Source organism: Malaya genurostris, chromosome 3 (genome assembly GCF_030247185.1).
Source record: "Malaya genurostris strain Urasoe2022 chromosome 3, Malgen_1.1, whole genome shotgun sequence".
Taxonomy (NCBI): Eukaryota; Metazoa; Arthropoda; class Insecta; order Diptera; family Culicidae; genus Malaya; species Malaya genurostris.
Genome location: NC_080572.1, coordinates 118,443,651 through 118,463,165, shown reverse-complemented (window position 1 = coordinate 118,463,165; position 19,515 = coordinate 118,443,651). Strand labels below are relative to the sequence as shown.

Here is a 19,515-nt window from a genome sequence, read left to right as displayed (position 1 = left end):
TAAATTCATAACGCTCCTGATAGTCGGAAAGTTTGTAGGGATCTCTCCAAAGGAGACTACAAAGAGGAAAACGGAGAAGTTTATTCTAAACTGCTTCGACACGTTGGATGTCGAGTTAACAATAAGGAGCCCAAATGATAGCACCTCCTAAATGATCACACATTTAAGATATGTCGTAATCTACGTTGTATTGAGCACTAGCGTATATGCTATGCGGAGATGACAAATTTTATACTAAAACACCCTCAATTATGTAGTGAAAGATCTTCCGAACAACTTTAGTGTAAAGGACGAGTCTGATAGATACTGTAAAAATTACATAAGCTCCACCTGGTAGAGTGATTACTTTTAAATACATTTATGTTTTGCGCATAATTTGTGTTTTGCACAGAAACTACTAGTTCAGGCCCACCACCTTTCCAAATAATCAAAACCGTTACGCGTAATCCAACTTTATGGTATTAAATGCAATATATTTTTTTTCATGCTTTTCTCAATGCGGTGCTGGTGAGACAGTTCTCAACTAATTTTCATTGAAATATTACTTTTAGTCTTCACAAACACAACAAACTCTCCGAAGACAGTACGGCTTTATACTATTCTCAATTTATAAGAGTTTTCAATGTTGATGAATTAACGGTCGTAATAAAATAAAATTAAAAAAAACATGCATGTCACGTTTTATATGCTTATCAGTATATTTAGCAATACAAATAATCATAACTTTAATGTAAAGTTCGAGTTTCACTCTCTCAAGTTCCTCAGATTTCAGATGTCGATAGCTTATGCTTATAGCTTGTTAATATTAGCTAGTAGCTTACTAACGCTTTCTATGAAAACAGTATTCGATTTGTCTATCCTCCATCAATTTATTGAAAACCGGGTTCAGTAGATACAATAAGAACTCTCTAGTCAATCATTTAACAATACCTATTAAATGAACAACTTCTCGAAGAAACCATCTGAATGAGTCAACATGAATTTCCAACCTTGAATTACGCACTAGCGCCACCAATTGGAGAATTTTCAGATACTGTTCACACCATTCGATCTGTTTTGAACTCCGGAACATTCTTTTCGAAAACACCACCATTATATATCATCAGGGTTCAAAAATATAACATAACAATTTTTCTATCGACAAATTGTGAACCCACTAGCGCCATTTGATGGACAAGTTTTCAACTAACATGGTTTTCATAACTTATATCCTGACATTCACAACAACAAACCATACCGCTCTATATCTTTTCGTTTTTTTATAAGGGCATAATTCTGTTAATTAAAATGTGTATTCAAGCACACTAACTACATCTGATGGAGTGATTCCGAGTTAAAACATTTGCTGTTTGACAAACTTTCAGTTTCCGCATTCTTCAAAATACTATAATTTGCGAGTTACTTGAACATCAATTCGTTTTGTCTGTGTTAAGCGAATGATTTATATCATGCATTTTTCAAAGCGCCCCTGGCGGAGCAGTTTTCAACTAATTGTCTGTCAAACTACAGTAAATTGTTGGTCTAAGTATCTACAACAAATTTGCCGAAGATTGTGTGGCTCTATCTGTCGACCGAAGTGAGATAACCGTTCATAGCCCCAATCAGTGAAAATCCCATATGCTCTTGGTTTCGTTTATCGCGGTTTTCCGGCGTTTTACGAGACCCCACTGTATTACGATTTACGCCGATAAAATGAGTTTCTTCAGCATGACACATAGTAATATCTTTTCTAATTTGATCCATATTCATCCCCTTGATTCTGTCGCTGCGTGCATAGATCTTCATCCACTACACATGTCTTTCCACTCAGTTTAGTTGAGAATGACTGTTAAGATCGTTAGTGTTTACTACACAACGTACCTTCGGAATCGAAAAGAACTTACACTGAGGTCTTTTTTATGCGGTTTTTTAAGCGACTTTTTTTATGCGAATTTTCAGTTATGCGGTTTTTTTCATGCGAAGTTTCAGAGTTATGCGGTTTTTTTTATGCGAATTTTCAGAGTTATGCGGTTTTTTTTTATGCGAAGTTTCAGAGTTATGCGGTTTTTTTTTGCGAATTTTCAGAGCTATGCGGTTTTTTTTATGCGGTTTTTTTATGCGGTACGTAAATTCGCATAAAAAAAAGACTTCAGTGTATTCTCAAGATTTTTTGTAGTGAAAATGTTTATGGGTTCTAATTGTACGTATTATCGTTCTTTTGAAAACTGAATGCGTTATACAGAAGGCATGAGCCATTTAGAATAATTTGCTTATCGTACAACGCGTGTCCTAAGTGTTCTAATTTTAATTGTTTTATCTAGTATGACTCGTGACCTCTGGCTGTATTTCAGATTTCCGTTTTTATTGTGAAACAACAGTTACATTTTCACAGTTATGTGCATCTTGCACAAATTTGAAGGTTAAAAAAATAAGTTTTTTTTCCCCTTTAAATTATCAAAAGTTACATTTTATCCAAAACAAAACAAACAAATAATCAAATCTACTATTTTTGGAATTACTACGTCAAATTTTCCATGCCGTTTTTTAACGCGCTACGTAACCCCCGTGTAAAAAGAGACCTTAGTGTACTTGATGCAGCAACAATTCCTCAATAGCAAACTTCTGGCAGAGCAGTCCATAGATTTCCAACGGATACAAACCTGGAAGTTCTTCGTAGCGCATATACAAATGTAGTCCAAAATCATTCCTTTACTCATTGAATTAACTTTAAAATTTCTTAAGACACGATCTTTGTTTAAGTTGTATGTCCCGTTAAATAGTTGTCATTGCAACGCTTCACATTTGTACGTTTGGTTTACATTACATAAGCATTTGAAACTGTTAAGCACCAAATGTACAAAAGGGACATTAGCCAACGGACACCTAGAATAGACCTCATCCGTCAAATAACAGATTGCTACGGAAAACATCAAACGGGCACTACGGTGCCTGTGTTTGGCAGTATATATCTACCAGTGCCTTTTTACTTCGCACGACTTCAGTTTGCCAGATCAGAGTGCAGCTCTTCTAGACAAAACAAAAATGACACATTGCATATCTTCGGTCGGCTGGCAAATTCCCCACTTGCTGTCCGCCTCGTATCGTAGATGATTGACCGCGCCGGTTGCTATTTTAAATGGGTTTGTAACCGAAAATTTGACTTTCGCGCGTAAATTCCGCATGATTGTGCCAGTAAATGTCATCGTTTGGCCCACGCACTTGCACCATCAACACGACAAAAGTTCAAACCGTCCGTGGCCCGCTTCGTCTGTTGGGACACGGGCTAGTGCACCACTGCTCATTTCCCGAAAGGTCGATTTGGATGGATGCTGTTGTTGGTGCAGGAATAACACTTCTAACATTCCGTCGTACTTTTTTCTTTTGCTTCATTCTATCATTACTTCTTGCGGTGCATCACCGTGTTCCGTGTTTCTGCGAATCGCCACCCCGGGACAAGAAAAGATGCAATTTTCTTTTGTCGCTAGCGTCGTAAAGTTTCCGCAAGTACACCGATGCACCTACGCAGGTTGCTCAGACGAGTGAGTTGCAGATGCCGGGTAGATTTTTATTTTTAAAGTTCCACGAGGAATATTGACCTTGATGTGTTACGAGCTCGTTTGATGCCCTTCCAGTTATAAAGATTTTATGAACTTCATTTAAATTTGATTAATTAAATCAATGTCAATCCGTGTATACAAGAAAACGTATCCCAAAACAAATTCTGGTATAAATCTGGTCTCGTTAGTTGTTGAAATAACCAAAATGACTAACAAATATCAACAAAAGATACATTTTCGTGCTTGTGCAGTTTAAGATCTGATGATCGGGAATTTACCACAGTCCTCGTTCGCTAACTAAACTAAACAGACTGGAACATGATTGACGAGAAAATTAGTAGAAATGCAAGTTTGCAAAACAAAATTTTCTTCATAGGCGGCAATTTCTCTTGCTGAGCTGAGCTGAAGTAGAACGCCCGTAGTTGCATTTCGTGATTGACCGAATGAGTGGAAATGTACAATGAGCCAAGAAAATGAAGCTTGGGAGAAGTAAATCATTTCCACTGTACATACTAACTCACTCCTAACTTTTTATTAAATGATCAATAACGACGCTTGCTACGACCAAAGGCTGTGATACTGAGGGAAAGGAAGGAATGTTAGTCCGATACTCGTTGTTTCTAGAGACCGCGGGTACCACTGTATCTCCACGAGCTTCACGAGATAGGAGATTTGTTAGTAGGGAGGAAAAGAGATCCGGATATGATTTGGTAAACAATATGATCTCAACAAAATCTAATTTTCAATACTCATGAAAAATATAATAAGTAAGAAAAATATAAAATATCTCCAAGGAACGATCTCACTAGTATCCTGCTTTTCTCATGCTTGCTCTGCTGTCAGCAACAGAAATACGACCACTGAAAGAATAAAATAAAAACACTCGCGAATGGGTCCGCTGCAGACCAACCCTAGACCTTCAGTCTGAATGATACGATCGACTTGTAAACTTTCACACATTCCATAGAAATCCTACAACACCGACAGTGACATGCAGACGGCGCTTCAATCGGTTAACAGGTTAACATCGTTGAATTTTGGACCGGTAAATTCTCAGTTTCCGCCGCATCTTTAGTTTCGCGGATCAATATTATTCAATAAATAGCACTAAACACACACTTGCCACACCTGCACTATCACTCAAAATAACTATTTCAACCAAATTTTTAACTATACGTATCAAACAACACATTGAAATTACACTTGTTTGAGAGCCACACCAGGACACCGCATCGCACTCCCAGTGATGCCAACTCTCCATAGGCGGCAGAACAATTTCTCCTAACAAAAAAACAGCCTCGAATTCTAGTCCAACCTATGTGCTCTGACTATTTTCAATTGTTTTACGTTTCGTCTTCGACTAGTCACTGCATTAGCAGTTTATGTTGAACTGCTAATGCCACCTCGCTGTTTAACAAAAGAATTTAGTTTACGTCTGCTTAACGATTACTTATAAAAGTTAAAAATAAACTCAAGATGGCTCATAATTTTTAGCAGGGCCTTTCCTCATTCAAATGTAACATTTTATTTATTGTGTCATTTTCTTTGCTAGACGAATTAAAAAAAATATATTGTTTTCATTTTGAAAAAAAACTTTTATTATAAGAATTCATAACTTTTGAATTACTGGGTAGATTACATAGAGTTTTGAATATCTTGTGAGAAGTTAATATATTGTAGGAATGATATAAAAATAACTCCTCCAACTCGAGTCCAAACATGTTGACAAGAATGTCATGTCGGACTTTTACATGAAATTTGATAGAAATTATTAAAAAGCAATAAATGACATTGTTCGTTTTGTTCGATCATTTTTTCCCGAAACTCGGGACGCTGTAGAATTCCACGTTCCACAAACCTATTTTAATCCACCCAGTGGTGCGATAATGCCTTTCTCATATTTTCATATAATATTTAGGGATTGTTTAAAAATCATTTTCAACAAAAATCTCGAATAAACAGAATTAAAAACCGATATAGCCGAAATCGGTTTGTTTGACCAGCAAATTAGATTTAAAATTAAATAAACCTTCAGTTCTTAGCTAAATTAAGATGAGTTTTTCAGTATTTTGCATCGTCGCTTCAAATGACGGTATGAGATTTTAACTACACTTCTTCCTGTATTTCCGGAATCGGAAGTCGGATTCGGATGAAATTCAACATCAGTCTATGAAACCTACGTTTGTGAAAGTCGAATATGCCATCTCTGAGAAAATGAAATGAGTTCCGCTTTAGAGTAATTGAGTGAATTTGTTAACTATCAACTAACAAAACACGCACAACATAAAAATTATATGGATAATTCAATGAGCTTTACTCGTTTTTAGGTTTCCATGTCGATAGAAATACTCTTGAAATAGAGTGTTTTTCATACCACCCTGTAATTCCAAAACTGAAAGTCGTATCAAGATAAAATTCAATAGCATTTTATGGGATTGTAAGACCTTACAAATAAATCTAAGTTTAATAAACCGCGAATTAAGTGGGTTTCAAAATCCTCATGAAACCCAAATGCTTAAAAATGCACTGAAAAGATCGAAACAAATGATATTTAATAGTGGATGTGGTTAAACTTCTCAATTCTGCTTCAATATCTTTTGACGAATTTCCGAAGAAGAATGTGGCCGAGTGTTGCCATGATGGAAAACGACACCTTTGCGATTCATCAGTCTTTTGTGTTTTTGCTGAAACAGTACACTTTCGAACTTAAAATTAGATCCATGATAATTCTTGTTTGGATGAAAATATCGACATGATTCATTATGTGTCAAAAACGTTATATTTAACAGAAGCCGCGAACCTAAAATTTCTTTTGAACTCCCACTTCAAAAATCGTGAAGTCATTGAAATTGGATTAATCGATCGTGTGCAGTGTTCTTAAACATTTTTATGAGCGCGCATTGTATCGATCGGAGGGACTGTTGGATTATGATACTGGATATATTATACAAAATTCAATGCCAGCTCAAACACCGTCAGAACTATTCATCTGGGGAAAGGATTTTGTTCTTTCGGACCAGTAAGTAACCAAATATGAAAAAGAATCTAGTGACATGCTTGGAAGTTGTACAATTAGGTTATTATGAAATATGAAGACTTCGCTTCATGGACGACGAAGCGTACGTGAAAATATATTATGAGCGACCGGACAAAAATTCTGAAATTCCATTTGTCGAATTGATGTTTCAAGCATGTTTAAATTGAATTTTTAGAAGAAATTCACGAGAAATCTTATGATCTGGCAAGGTATTCGTAACTGCGGACGAAACACCAGGTTATCGTGACAAAAAAGGCAATGAATTCCCCAATCAACAAGCAGAAGTGCCTGAAGATACGTTTTCTTCCGTTTATGAAGGCTCATAATGGACAGGAATATTTTTGGTCTGATTTGGCAAGCTGTCACTATAGCGTTGAAAAGGCTGAACCGTCGTCGTCGTCGTCTTCCTGAAATGATGTACGCTATTGTATTTGTTTTTTCGGATCACAAACTTTCATGTCTAGATTCGCAGTTTTTTGACAGTAAATTTTTTGACACATCTGACCTTAGAATAACATCATGCCTAAGATTGTAAGGATTCGTTTCCTCGTTTCTTTTTTTGTGTAGTTGATTTTTCCATCCTATCTCACTAGTTTTGAACGAAGTACGTTGAAATGACGCTTGGAATCAAAATAAGACACAAATTTTAATACAATCGTTTCAGAGTGATTGAAAGATTGAGTACAGCACTCTTCGGCATAGTATTTTGGCTCGTTTCATTTTTAGTACAGTTCCTTTTTGGACACACAAAATTGTTCGACTGTGACGAGGGCCGCAGAGAGGGAGGGGGAATCTCTCCAGATCGGGACTTTTACAGGGGAGCCGGAAATTTGAAGATTCTAAATGGCTTTTTACTCTTCATAATGAAAAATATTCAAAATGAAAACTCATTTGACATGTGAAATATTTTGATGAGTTAAGAAATTTGAAAATATCCTAATTTGATGATATGCCCATGCCCACAAATTAAAATAAAACTTCAAACTTGAGGAAAATGGAATTTTCTAACGTTTGCTACAGGTCGGCGCGACCAAATCTTGATAGATTAAATTTGGTGTATAACAAAGTTCAACCCAAAGTGCATGTTTTATTCATTCAATTGTGCATTATTAGTTAGCTCATTTACTAATGCATTATTACATTGAGAGAGTTCTCTCTTCACGAGATCCCAATGCCGCTAGATAAGTCGCATCGCTGGGCAGTCAAGTGGATTTTTTTCGAAATAACATGGACTCCATTCACTTTATACTATTCCAAAACATTTTTGGCGCAGTGGTAAGATGCCAAATCAGGCCAGAATAGCGAGGAAGTGTCATGGCTGCATAGGAATGGTAACAATAGTTTCTTTAGACAAGTTCAATTAATTACCTACAACTTCTTCTTACACATATTTTTTGTAGAAACTATCGATTTCTAGTTATAATTGTTGGAAAATTATGTGGCTAAAACACATACGCCCATTTCGAAAATTAGTCTTGAGTGAAAAAAAAAAATCTCTAGACCCGTGAAAAATACTTCATTTACTATACCGATCACACATTTAAAGTCTCATGCATATCCAAGAGGGTCGTGCCAGAATTTTGCCTTTTCTGGACGATTTGGCGTGGAATTACTCTATAATTAAATCAATTTTAACTATTTTCAACTACAACCACCGAAAAAAAAAACTAAATTTTCATATCACTCAAATATATTCAATAGAATATGTGTATTTATTTAAATGGATCTGTTTATATTAATAAATATTTTGTCTTATTTATTTATATAAAGCAAACGATTATCATTCTTTTTAGTCAAAATTTTTGAGTTAAAAATGAGTATTGATGCGGGAAACATGTGAATCGATAAAAAATATATCAGCCTACTGCTTGGTGAATAGAGTATGTTTTTTTCTCTAAAGTGCAATACAAATAATGCTTCGCTATTTTTCCAATAAATCACCTGAAATTTTGAGTACTAAACCGTCGTTTATAGCGACAATGTCAATAATGTAAAAATTCTTCCAAATTTAGTTCAAAGCTGTCTCAAATCAATTTAGAGGCTCTGTTAGTTACTGGTCAAACGAACCGACTTCAGTTATACTTAACGCTCTTATATTTTGTTCAGTGAAAAACAGTATATTTGGTGTAAAAATCGAGAAAATACGGTACATCGATTTTGAAAAAAAACAGTGAATTTGACAGTACGATTTTTTTCTGAAAATAGTGAATAAAAACGTGCTTAATCCACCTAGCAGTGAGATGATACCTTTTTTTTGCGAATTGCATGTGTTTTTTGCATGAATATTCTTCGGTATTTCAGTTTTCATGACATTATTTTAATGTCCGTCGTTTTAAGCTGCAATTTGACATTTTAATCACTCCTTACTCTATCTAAAAGTGGGACAATCGATTAAACATTCCATGATATGTCGAAAAAAGTTCCACTTTAGAGTTTACGGTAATTTAAGGTACTTTCAGAGCCGGTATTCAGGAACCAGCATAACCCAAACCGATTCGTATGGCTATATGACGAATAAATTGCAATAGTTTTGAGTGCAACTTTCAAGCTTTTCGGGATTATCATCTTCTATATCGTTTCTGTAATTCCAGAATCGGAAGACAGCATTGGATAAAATAATTAATTTTGTTTTGGACTATAAGTTTATTTTAATTTGAAATTTTGATTCTGAAATCCGATTTGGCTTTATTTGAGAAACGATACGATACTGGAGCCGGAATTCGAAAATCGGTGTAGCCGAAGTCAGACAAATTCACCTGATTAGTTTACATTTGTTTCAAAATATTTAAAAATCAGTGTAGACATCTTTGAGAAATCGTAATACGAGTTAAATTGTTGGGTGCCTTCCGAATCGAAAACTGATTACCACTAAAACTGAAATACGTTTATTTGGTTGTCGACTATTCTAGTCAGCAAGTCTTAGATGATTTTTAGATTTCATTTGAATCTTAGATCGGTTCAGCCATCTACGAGGAAAATGAGTTACACAATTTTAATTTCGTTTCACATATCATCCTGTAGCTCCGGAACCAGAAGTCGGATCCAAACATAATTCAGGAACCTTGTTTAGGAGCATACGAATTTTCATATGAATCTGAGTTTGTAGAAAATGGTTGAGTCATCTTCAAAGAAAAACAAGGTAAAAAATTGAGTGAAATTATTTGTCGCATACGCATTTGCTGATCTCGACGAACTGATTCGAATGGTATATGGGTGTTATGTTCTTCCAGCATTTATTGCTGTAAACAGTTTAAATCAATATAATTATAAAAATGTTCTGAATTCGGAAGTACTGCCATCTTTCCTATATATCATATTCGAACGATTATGTTGCCAAAAAAGAACCGTGCTTAAATCGGTCCGAGGCAAAATGTCATGAATTAGGATGCTGTAGACAGTCTTTTTGGTACTTAGAAACAATTGTATGTAACAGTATAAAAAAAACGTGTTCTATGTTGCTCCCAAGCATTTCTTTGCCAGACAGCGCTCAAAACTTCTACTGCTGGAATAGGGGAAAAAGTTGCTTACACAAAAATTTCAAAATCTCCGTTAAAAATGGACGGATTTTAACAATCTACGGCTTGTTGGATAGGTATTACCGTGCGAAATCTAAGTCTGAAAATATATTCTGTTTTCAAGGTCAATTGTGACAGATGTTGTCAAAAAACTGAAAATTTTGACATAAAACTTCGTATAACTCAAAAAGTAAACATCCGATCTCAAAACCATTCAATAGCGTTTAGGGTGACGGGGAGACCTTTCATTTGCGACTTTGATCAAAATCGGTCCAGCCATCTCTGAGATCTCGACCTTTTAGTTGACAACACACATACACACACACACACACACGGCTCTCCGGGCCTCGGAAAATTTTTCGAAAGTTTGAGCGAATTCTATACCTATTTTTTATATATATAAAAAAAGGTAAAAAAGAAACCAAATAAATTTGATCAGCATCTCACGGGGAAAAAATATTGGAAAATTGACATGCGAATACAATTATGTAATGGAAACCGCGAAAAAGCCACCACAGAGACGAGACTCGAACCCGTAGCTAGCTCCAATCCGGATTCTTCTGATAGAAGCTAGCTACGGGTTCGAGTCCCGTCTCTTCGGTAGTTTTTTCGCGGTTTTCATCAAGCAGTTGTATTTGCATATCATTATCATTAAATCTGTTTTTCTCGTTAGACACTGATCAAATGTAAAACTAGTTCAATACTGTTGTACGTCTTGACAAGACTAAACAAATCGTTAAATGCGAATAATTATTAAATGATCAATTTCCATAATCTCAATTTTTATTTATTTATTTTAGAAGCTTATATTTTTTATGATGATTTTGATTTAGTGTATATTTTCGTTTTAATTGAGATATTTTTCTGTATATTTTAATTATCAAAATTTCGCTAAATTGTTGTGACGCGCTCTATACAAGAATGATTCATGAAAAAATTGTTGTTTGCATGTACGTACATTCACATTGGCTACGTGTTGTCGCTGTTCTTTCTGACGTTTTGTACTGCCACAAATCGAAATTCGATGCGTTAATGACTCAAAATTTGTATTATTTTATAATGTGAAATTATAGGAACCTTATGCACCCTGCCATGTTTATCTGGTGATATTCTCTTAATTTGCACCCCAATAGCTAAAATATTGTCTTTTACTGACATATTTCGTCCTGCACATCTTACGGTCGTGAAGGAGTTAAATGCTTGTGTAGGAGTGACAATGCTCCAACTGATAAATCATGTAGGGAATGGTTTCGAAGTTTCAAGAATAAAGATTTCAGCTTTTAAGATAGGTCTCGCTCTGAACAACCAACAAAATTTGAAGATAAACAGTTGGAAGCATTAATTAAGATCCGAGTCAAACGCAAGAGGAGCTTGCAGAATCATTGGACGTGACTCAACAAGCAGTTTCTGCAGGATTAAATTTCATGGAAATAGTTCAAAAGCAAGACAGCTGGGTGCCTTATGAACTGAAACCGAGAGACAGTGAGGGGCGTTTTTTCACTTGCAGGCAGTTGATTCGAAGGCAACAAAGAAAGAGCTTTTTACATCGAATTATTACTGAGAAGAGGATCAAAAATGGACATTCTATGATAACCCCAAGAACAAAAATACTACGCTATGTCCGGTCAATTGTTGCCATCGACTTCAACATCAACACCAAAGACGAATATTCATGGTTCGGACGTCATGTTGTTCATTGGTTGGAACCAAAACGTTGTGAACTATGCAGTAATTATGTCGATCTGTTAAATAAGAACGGCTGTTATATATTGCCCGACGTTTCGACCACTGATTATGGTCTTTTTCAATGGAAACTGTAAGTTTATTGGTTACGTAATATATTACAAAAACATTCAAACTGTGTGTTAACTCACTATCTTATCGTTCCTCGTTTAAAAATCGTATCACGATCAAGTTATTTATCTGCATGACAACGCTCGGGCCCAAGGCGGAAAAGTCGTGAAAAAATATTTGGAAACATTTTTCTTCACCCGCCGTATTCTCATGATCGTGTTCCTCCTGATTAGCGGTTGTTCCGACGAATGCAGTACGATCTGGTTAGTCATCGACATCATTGACTTCAAACTAGGATCACCTCAAAAGACGAGATATTTTTCGAGTTGGAATTCGAAAATTGAGAGGTATTGATTTTAGTAGTAACTAGCGATGGACGATACTTTGATTAATCTTTAAATGCATGTTAAAGCCCCAAAAAAAAACGAACCGAATTAATTTGTACTCCCAATAGTAACTATGCAATCCATGTAGGGAATCCCGTGCGTAGGTTTGTGGTGCAACAATTCATACAAGTTGGATAGGATTTTTAGGACAATCTAAAAAACATAGTTTTCACCCCCAGTATAAACAGTAAAGGAAACAGCCTCAATAGTAGACCGAGATAACTATTGCTGGTTCTGCTCAGACGAAGGTCGTTGGCCCGGTATCAATAGTTTAAGCAAAGCTCTAGCATTCACCAACACAACACTACTAGCACTCAGACTCAGCTGATGTGATTACTAGACACTTCACTGCACAAACCGGCCGTCAACTTGCTGTGTGCTACAGTCGGTTATGTGGCTGGCATACGCGATGCTGTTCTTGCGCACACTCGCAATTTTGACTGTCAAAGTCAATAATCGAATTGGTTGCTGTTGCTGCAGTTTTCTTCCGCCGCTCTTGCTCATAAAATCTGATATTGAACGCTATTTATGTCGTACAACTTACATGTGAATGTAATTTCAATTTCGAACTTTATGTTAGGATTGGTCTTATTGGTGTTTTGTTACTGTCCACGAAATGTTCTTTCTCTATTTTTATAAAAAAAATAACAGAGAGCATCGTCGACGTTTTATGGAGACGCATAGTACATACCTGATTTTCTATGTGAAAACAATTTCTTTAATATTGCTAAAGTGAAAATAGTAATTCAAAGAATCCAGCGCATTTACCATGTTCAGCCTTTCACAGCGATTGGAAACTTTCCACTTTCATTACGGAACTCGATCACTGAACGCATCAAGACCCGTTCATACGCACATCACAGGCGAGAAGTGGACCCCGCGGCCAAGAAGACATTCACCTCGTGACATTACTTGTAAACGGGACCAACCGATAAGAGTGTGCGAAGTGCGATGTCAAGTCATGCAACTCTATAGGTTCTATCATCACTATTAATAGTTAATGTTACCCTTTCAAAAGTCCTCCATCACAGGCTTCTTTTACCCTCGACCGGCAGAACGGTTGAAGTGTGTCACGACTTCTCGGACTTTCAAGTGCCGCGGAACAAACGTAAGATTGAATAGTTTCGGATTGCTACATTTCAGTGCAGGGTAGTTTCAGATGAGCAAAACTCTGTCGCTTCCCTTCACGCAAACGTGTTTACCTGGCTCGAAGAATGCAGGAAACCGCACTGTGGCACTTGCAGTATGGCCGAAGAGCTCGATTCAGTCGTAGGAATGTGTCGTGTTTGACGGGGAACACCACACACTCTATGCGGACTGCAGTTACCGGGATCCTGCATCGAGTTTGAAGCAAAAAATCACAAGCTGCTGTCGAGTGGACAAGGTGGCGCAATTTTTCTTGTCGAGAAAAGAGAAATTTTCTCACTAATGCTGTACGTACACAGGACTACGACTATCACCGATCCGATTAATCTGATCGCGTGGCGGTTTCTTTTTCGTATTATGTTTCTGGAAAGTCGTAACCGTGTTTCGTAGTATAATCATCATATTAGATCGCGATATCCAAGCACTGAATAGATAACTGTATTTCATATTCCCAAGCAATACAAAAATAGTTTTACTTTCATGTGCATGCTTGTGTGACAATTATTTTAGTAGAAGAGTGAGAGGGCGCAAATTGGGTAACTGCAGGGTTGTTACGGTCGCGCGGATTTCGCGTTTTTCGCGAATTTCGCGATTTTCGCGGATTTGGCGCGGTTTCTGCTAAGGTTTTGATGCTATGGCGCGGATTTCGCGCGAATTTAAAAAACTTAAAAATCCACATTTGTGAAATATTTGTTCGAATAATAAAAGTTCTTTGCAAATTTTTTAAGCTTGTGAGTTTCATGAAACCCTAAAAAGTTGAAGATGGGCGATCGTTTCAGCAATTGGTCGAGCTGGACAAATTGGTGAATTTTCACCTTGATAAAGCCAAAATCTACTAGAAGGCGGTTCTAGTAAATGTTTTCTTTAGTGGACAAAATTTGGATTTTATGCTCTTCGATTTCGAGTGGTACAAATTTCTATTTCAACAGGAATTACAAAAACGTTTCGATATATGTGATTGCGTTTCCCTATTCCAATGCAGAAATAGAAAGAATATTTTCGCACTCAAAGATATAGATGTCTGATGGAAGATATCGTCTCAGTGAAAACACATTCAATAATGCAAATAACGTAATAAATGGAATGCTATTCTTCAATAATATGGTTACCAATTTTGTGTAGGATCGCATTCTTAAAGCAAAATTTGCATGACAGGCTTACGAAGCGAAGTTGGACAAGAAACGAAACGAAGAAGTTCTGAGATTCCATCCGTGGTGATAGGAAACTGTTCTAATAGTTTGTTAGTTCCTCTATCCAACATTTTCAATTGTTCTATGCGTTCTGGAATTTTTCCTGAAATATGGAAGAAATCCTATGTGAACAAGGGTATAGTATCCAACTACCGTGTAATAGCTGCTTTGTGCGCTGTATCGAAGCTGTTTGAAATTATAGTTCTGGATTTTATAACACATAGTTGCTCTGACTACATCTCTTAGACTCAGCATGGATTCATGCCAAAGCCTTCAACTTCCCCAAATTTAATAACCTACACTTCCATAATCATACGTTCTTTACAAGCACGTTTACAAGTAGATTCTAACAGATCGGCTGAAAAGTTCGTATCGTTTCTATGAGAGGGCGCCACTAGAATTAAATCCATACCATTTTCAGTTAGTACCAACCTTCAAAAGATACGTGTATAAATTTGACAGCTGTCTGATTATTAGTTTGTGAGATATTGCATTTTGAGTGAAGCTACTTTTGTTATTGTGAAAAAAATGGAAAAAAAGGAATTTCGTGTGTTGATGAAACACTACCTTTTGATGAAAAAAAGTGCCGCCGATACCAAAAAAAGGCTTGATGAGTGTTATCCAGACTCTGCACCGGACGAAGCAACAATTCGTAAGTGGTTTGCGAAATTTCGTACTGGTCATATGAGCACCGAAGACGATGAACGCAGTGGACGTCCAAAAGAGGCTGTTACCGATGAAAACGTGAAAAAAATCCACAAAATGATTTTCAATGACCGTAAAGTAAAGAGATAGCTGACACCCTAAAGATATCAAAGGAACGTGTTGGACATATTATTCACGAATATTTGGATATGAGAAAGCTTTGTGCAAAATGGGTGCCGCGTGAGCTCACAATCGATCAAAAACAACAACGAATTGATGATTCTGAGCAGTGTTTGGAGTAGTTATATCGAAATAAAACCGATTTTTTTCGTCAATATATAACAATGGACGAAACATGGCTCCATCACTTCACTCCGGAGTCCAATCGACAGTCAGCTGAGTGTACTGCACTTGATGAACCGAACCCAAAGCGTGGAAAGACTCAACAATCGGCCGGTAAGGTTATGGCGTCTGTATTTTGGGATTCGCATGGTATAATTTTCATCGACTACCTAGAAAAGGGAAAAACCATCAACAGTGACTATTATATAGCGTTATTAGAGCGTTTGAAGGACGAAATTTCGAAAAAAAACGGCCTCATTTGAAGAAGAAAAAAGTTTTGTTTCATCAAGACAATGTACCGTGTCACAAGTCGATGAAAACCATGCTGAAATTGAACGAATTGGGCTTCGAATTGCTCCCTCATCCACCGTATTATCCAGATTTGGCCCCCAGTGATTTTTTCCTGTTCTCAGACCTCAAGAGAATGCTCGCTGTTAAAAAATTTAGAAGCAATGAAGAGGTAATCGCTGAAACTGAGGCCTATTTTGAGGCAAAGGACAAATCGTACTACAAAAATGGTATCGAAAAGTTGGAAGATCGCTATAATCGCTGTATCGCCTCTGATGGCAATTATGTTGAATAATAAAAACGAATTTTGGCAAAAAAATGTGTGTTTCTATTTACTAATTTACTAATTTATTTACTAATATACATAATCAACAGTCAAAATATGGTCCTAATGATTATTTCTAAGTATATTTAAAAAACTAGTTTTAATTCGACTGCGCGGGACATGGAAATCGAAACCCGTCGAAACAGCATTGAAAGAACGATGCAATCCAATGATGGCGCCATTGATTCCATAATTAGTGCGGCGTAAAGGCATTCTGAGGAGGTTGTTGTTGCGAAGAGCTCGTGCGCGAACATTTATGTTTATTTGACAAAGAAGTGCTGAACAATCGACATTGTTCAACAAAACATCGGCGATTAGCAATGCACGGGACAGATCACGTCGCACCTTCAGTGTATCGAGTCCGATAAGCAGTCCGCGGCTTTCATAACTCGGCAACTGATGAGGATTATTCCATGGTAACTGGCGAAGAGCGAAACGAACAAATCTGCGCTGTATTGATTCGATTCTGATATTCCCATTATGGTAAAGCGGGTTCCATACCGCCGAACAGTATTCGAGCGTTGAACGTACAAGCGAGCAGTAGAGAGACTTCAAACAGTAGATATCTTTGAAGTGCTTAGCAGTTCTCATTACAAATCCCAGGCAACGTGAAGCTTTTGCAACAATGTACGAGATATGTTGCTTGTAGTTCAGTTGTTCGTCAAGAAAAACCCCAAGATCCTTGGCACATGTGACTCTATCTATCGTAGATCCTCGGAGACAATAGTCGAAACGTATAGGTGTTCTTTTCCGTGTGAACGTGATGATCGAGCATTTACTGATATTTAATGTCATTCGATTAATCTCGCACCACTCCGAAAAAATTTCTAGTTGACTCTGGAGAGAAATGGCATCCTCAGTTGTCTTAATAATTTTGAATAACTTAAGGTCGTCGGCAAATGATAATCGTGGGACACTCAGTAAAAAGTTCACGTCATTGAAGTACAGGAGGAAAATCAGTGGTCCGAGATGACTGCCTTGTGGAATGCCAGAAAAAGCAAAAAAATCATTAGATAGATTATCACCGATCTTAACCGCCAACCGTCGATTGCAGAGGTACGATTCAGTCCACTGAAGAATACAGGAACCGAAACCAAGTCGGTCCAGTTTGGCGATAGTAATAGCGTGATTTATTTTGTCAAAAGCAGCGGAGAGGTCCGTATATAAAACATCTGTTTGAAAACCGTTTGACATAGCATCTGTTATAAACGTCGTAAAGCTTAATAGATTAGTAGCAGTTGAGCGTTTCGGCATGAATCCGTGCTGAGTTTCTACGATATACTGCTTGCAGTGATTGAAAATGGGTTCCAGAACAACCAGTTCGAACAGCTTAGGAATTGCACTAAGTAAGGTAATGCCGCGATAGTTGTCGATATTCTTCCTGTCTCCTTTTTTGTGCACTGGGAACATATAAGAAGATTTCCAAACAACAGGAAATACTCCAGTCGTGAGTGACTGTTGAAACAGTTGACATAAGGGTGTTGCAATACCGCTGGAACATTTCTTCAAGACGACAGCGGGGATGCCATCGGGTCCAGGAGAATATGAAGACTTCATTTTAACGATAGCCTTTTGGACAGAGCTAATATCAACATTGATGAAATTCAACGATTGACTCAAAACAGGAACGTTCCGTGCTGCCTGGGAGATTTGATCCGTTGATAAAAAATCTCTAGAAAAAACCCCAGAGAATTTCTTCATAAACATGTCGCAGATTTCTTGCAAGCTAGAAGTCGGTTGATCGTTGTAGTACATAGACGAAGGAAGATCTGGCTCTTTCCTTTGCTCATTAACGTGCTTCCAGAACGACTTAGGGTTAGATTTTAATTTCCTCTGCACACTTCGCAAATAGTTGGCATAACATCGTTTGGCTGTTTTTTTATAAACTTTATTTATTTCCAAATAGTTTTGCCTAAGCAAAAAACCACCTTTCTTGGAATATTTCCTTAGAGCTGTTCTTTTCAAACTTTTTAATTTTCGTAACTCAGCGGATTGCCACGGTGCTTGTTTGGAAAGCTGGCTGATTTGCTTTGGCACATATTGGTCAATTGCATAAATCAGAACGTTGGAAAAGGTTTGCGCTGCAAAATTTATATCATCATTGTCAAGAATTTCAGTCCAGTCCACGTTTGAAAGAAATGCAACAATACTGTTGTAGTCGGCTCTTTTAAAATTGTATCTGACGGTTTGAGGAACTTTACAGTTATCCAACGTTTGATTTGATTCAAGTACAATGTGCAGGGGAGGATGATATCTAACGGATTTCACTATAGGAATTGCTGCTTCGGAAATTCTGGGTGCAAAATCGGATTTACTTGAAAAGCAAAGATCGAGAATTCGGTTGTGCTCATTTTCGACGTGATTCACTTGACGCAATAGGTTAAGACTGTAACGGTCAAGCAGATGGACGATACCGGTGTGAAAAGAAGAATTCATTGGGTCAGCGAACATAAAGCCGTTGGAAGCAGGGTACCATTTCAGGCCGGGGAAGTTGAAATCACCAACAATTAGAATATCATCTGCCGGTTTCATGTGAACTGAAACTACTTTTTCTAGCGTCTGAATGTGCGAGTCAATCAGTGACAAATCACGTGTACGATCCGGTGGAAAATAAACCACACAAAGAAAAAAGGAACATGTGTTCAGGCAAATTTGAACCCATACCTGCTCGACACTGCTACCAGAAACGTTTGTTATAAGTTGCGCTTTTAAACGTCGGTGAATAGCCGCAAGCACGCCTCCACCGCTTTTCTTCGAACTGTTGCGGGAATCACGATCGCAACGGAACACATCATAGTTCGCACCAAATGCTTGCAAAGACAAAGTACTTTCACTCAACCAAGTCTCTGTCAAGGCGATGATATCGAAACATTCATCCGAACTTGACAACAGGTAGTCATCCAGACATGTATTCATACCACCGACGTTTTGGTAATACAATTGAATATGCGATGACCTTGCCAGAGTGAAAGAATTCGAGCTAGAAACGGGGAAGCAGTCAGTGCATGAATTGTCCACGTTGTTTGTATACTTGCCGACAGCGGCGGGTTGGAAGACCTCTTCGCCACTCGCGCACACAGGACCGGGACGACTGGTGAGCGCTGGCTGCATTGGCACGACTGTGGCGGGGTGCTCAGAGGCTATTAAACGATACGAACTTTTCAGCCGAACTGTTATATACACCGATTTTACTGCTGCGTTCGACAAAATTAATCATCACGATCTTCAAATTAAGTAGACTGGGATTAAACGGACCATTTTTAAATTGCCTTCGATCATATCTAATTGGTTATGAAATGATAGTGAAAATA

The 19,515-nt window shown here is 37.4% G+C and overlaps 1 protein-coding gene across 1 annotated transcript in view; it reads right to left on the bottom strand.

The window, feature by feature from the left end:
- The window catches only part of LOC131433949 (uncharacterized), a 77,188-nt gene extending 57,873 nt beyond the window's left edge, over positions 1 to 19,315 (bottom strand). The window contains exon 1 of the mRNA XM_058600569.1: positions 17,487 to 19,315. Within this exon, the coding sequence (XP_058456552.1) occupies positions 17,487 to 19,315 (1,829 nt within the window). The remainder of the gene's footprint in view (positions 1 to 17,486) is intronic.
- Between the last annotated feature and the right edge of the window lie 200 nt (positions 19,316 to 19,515).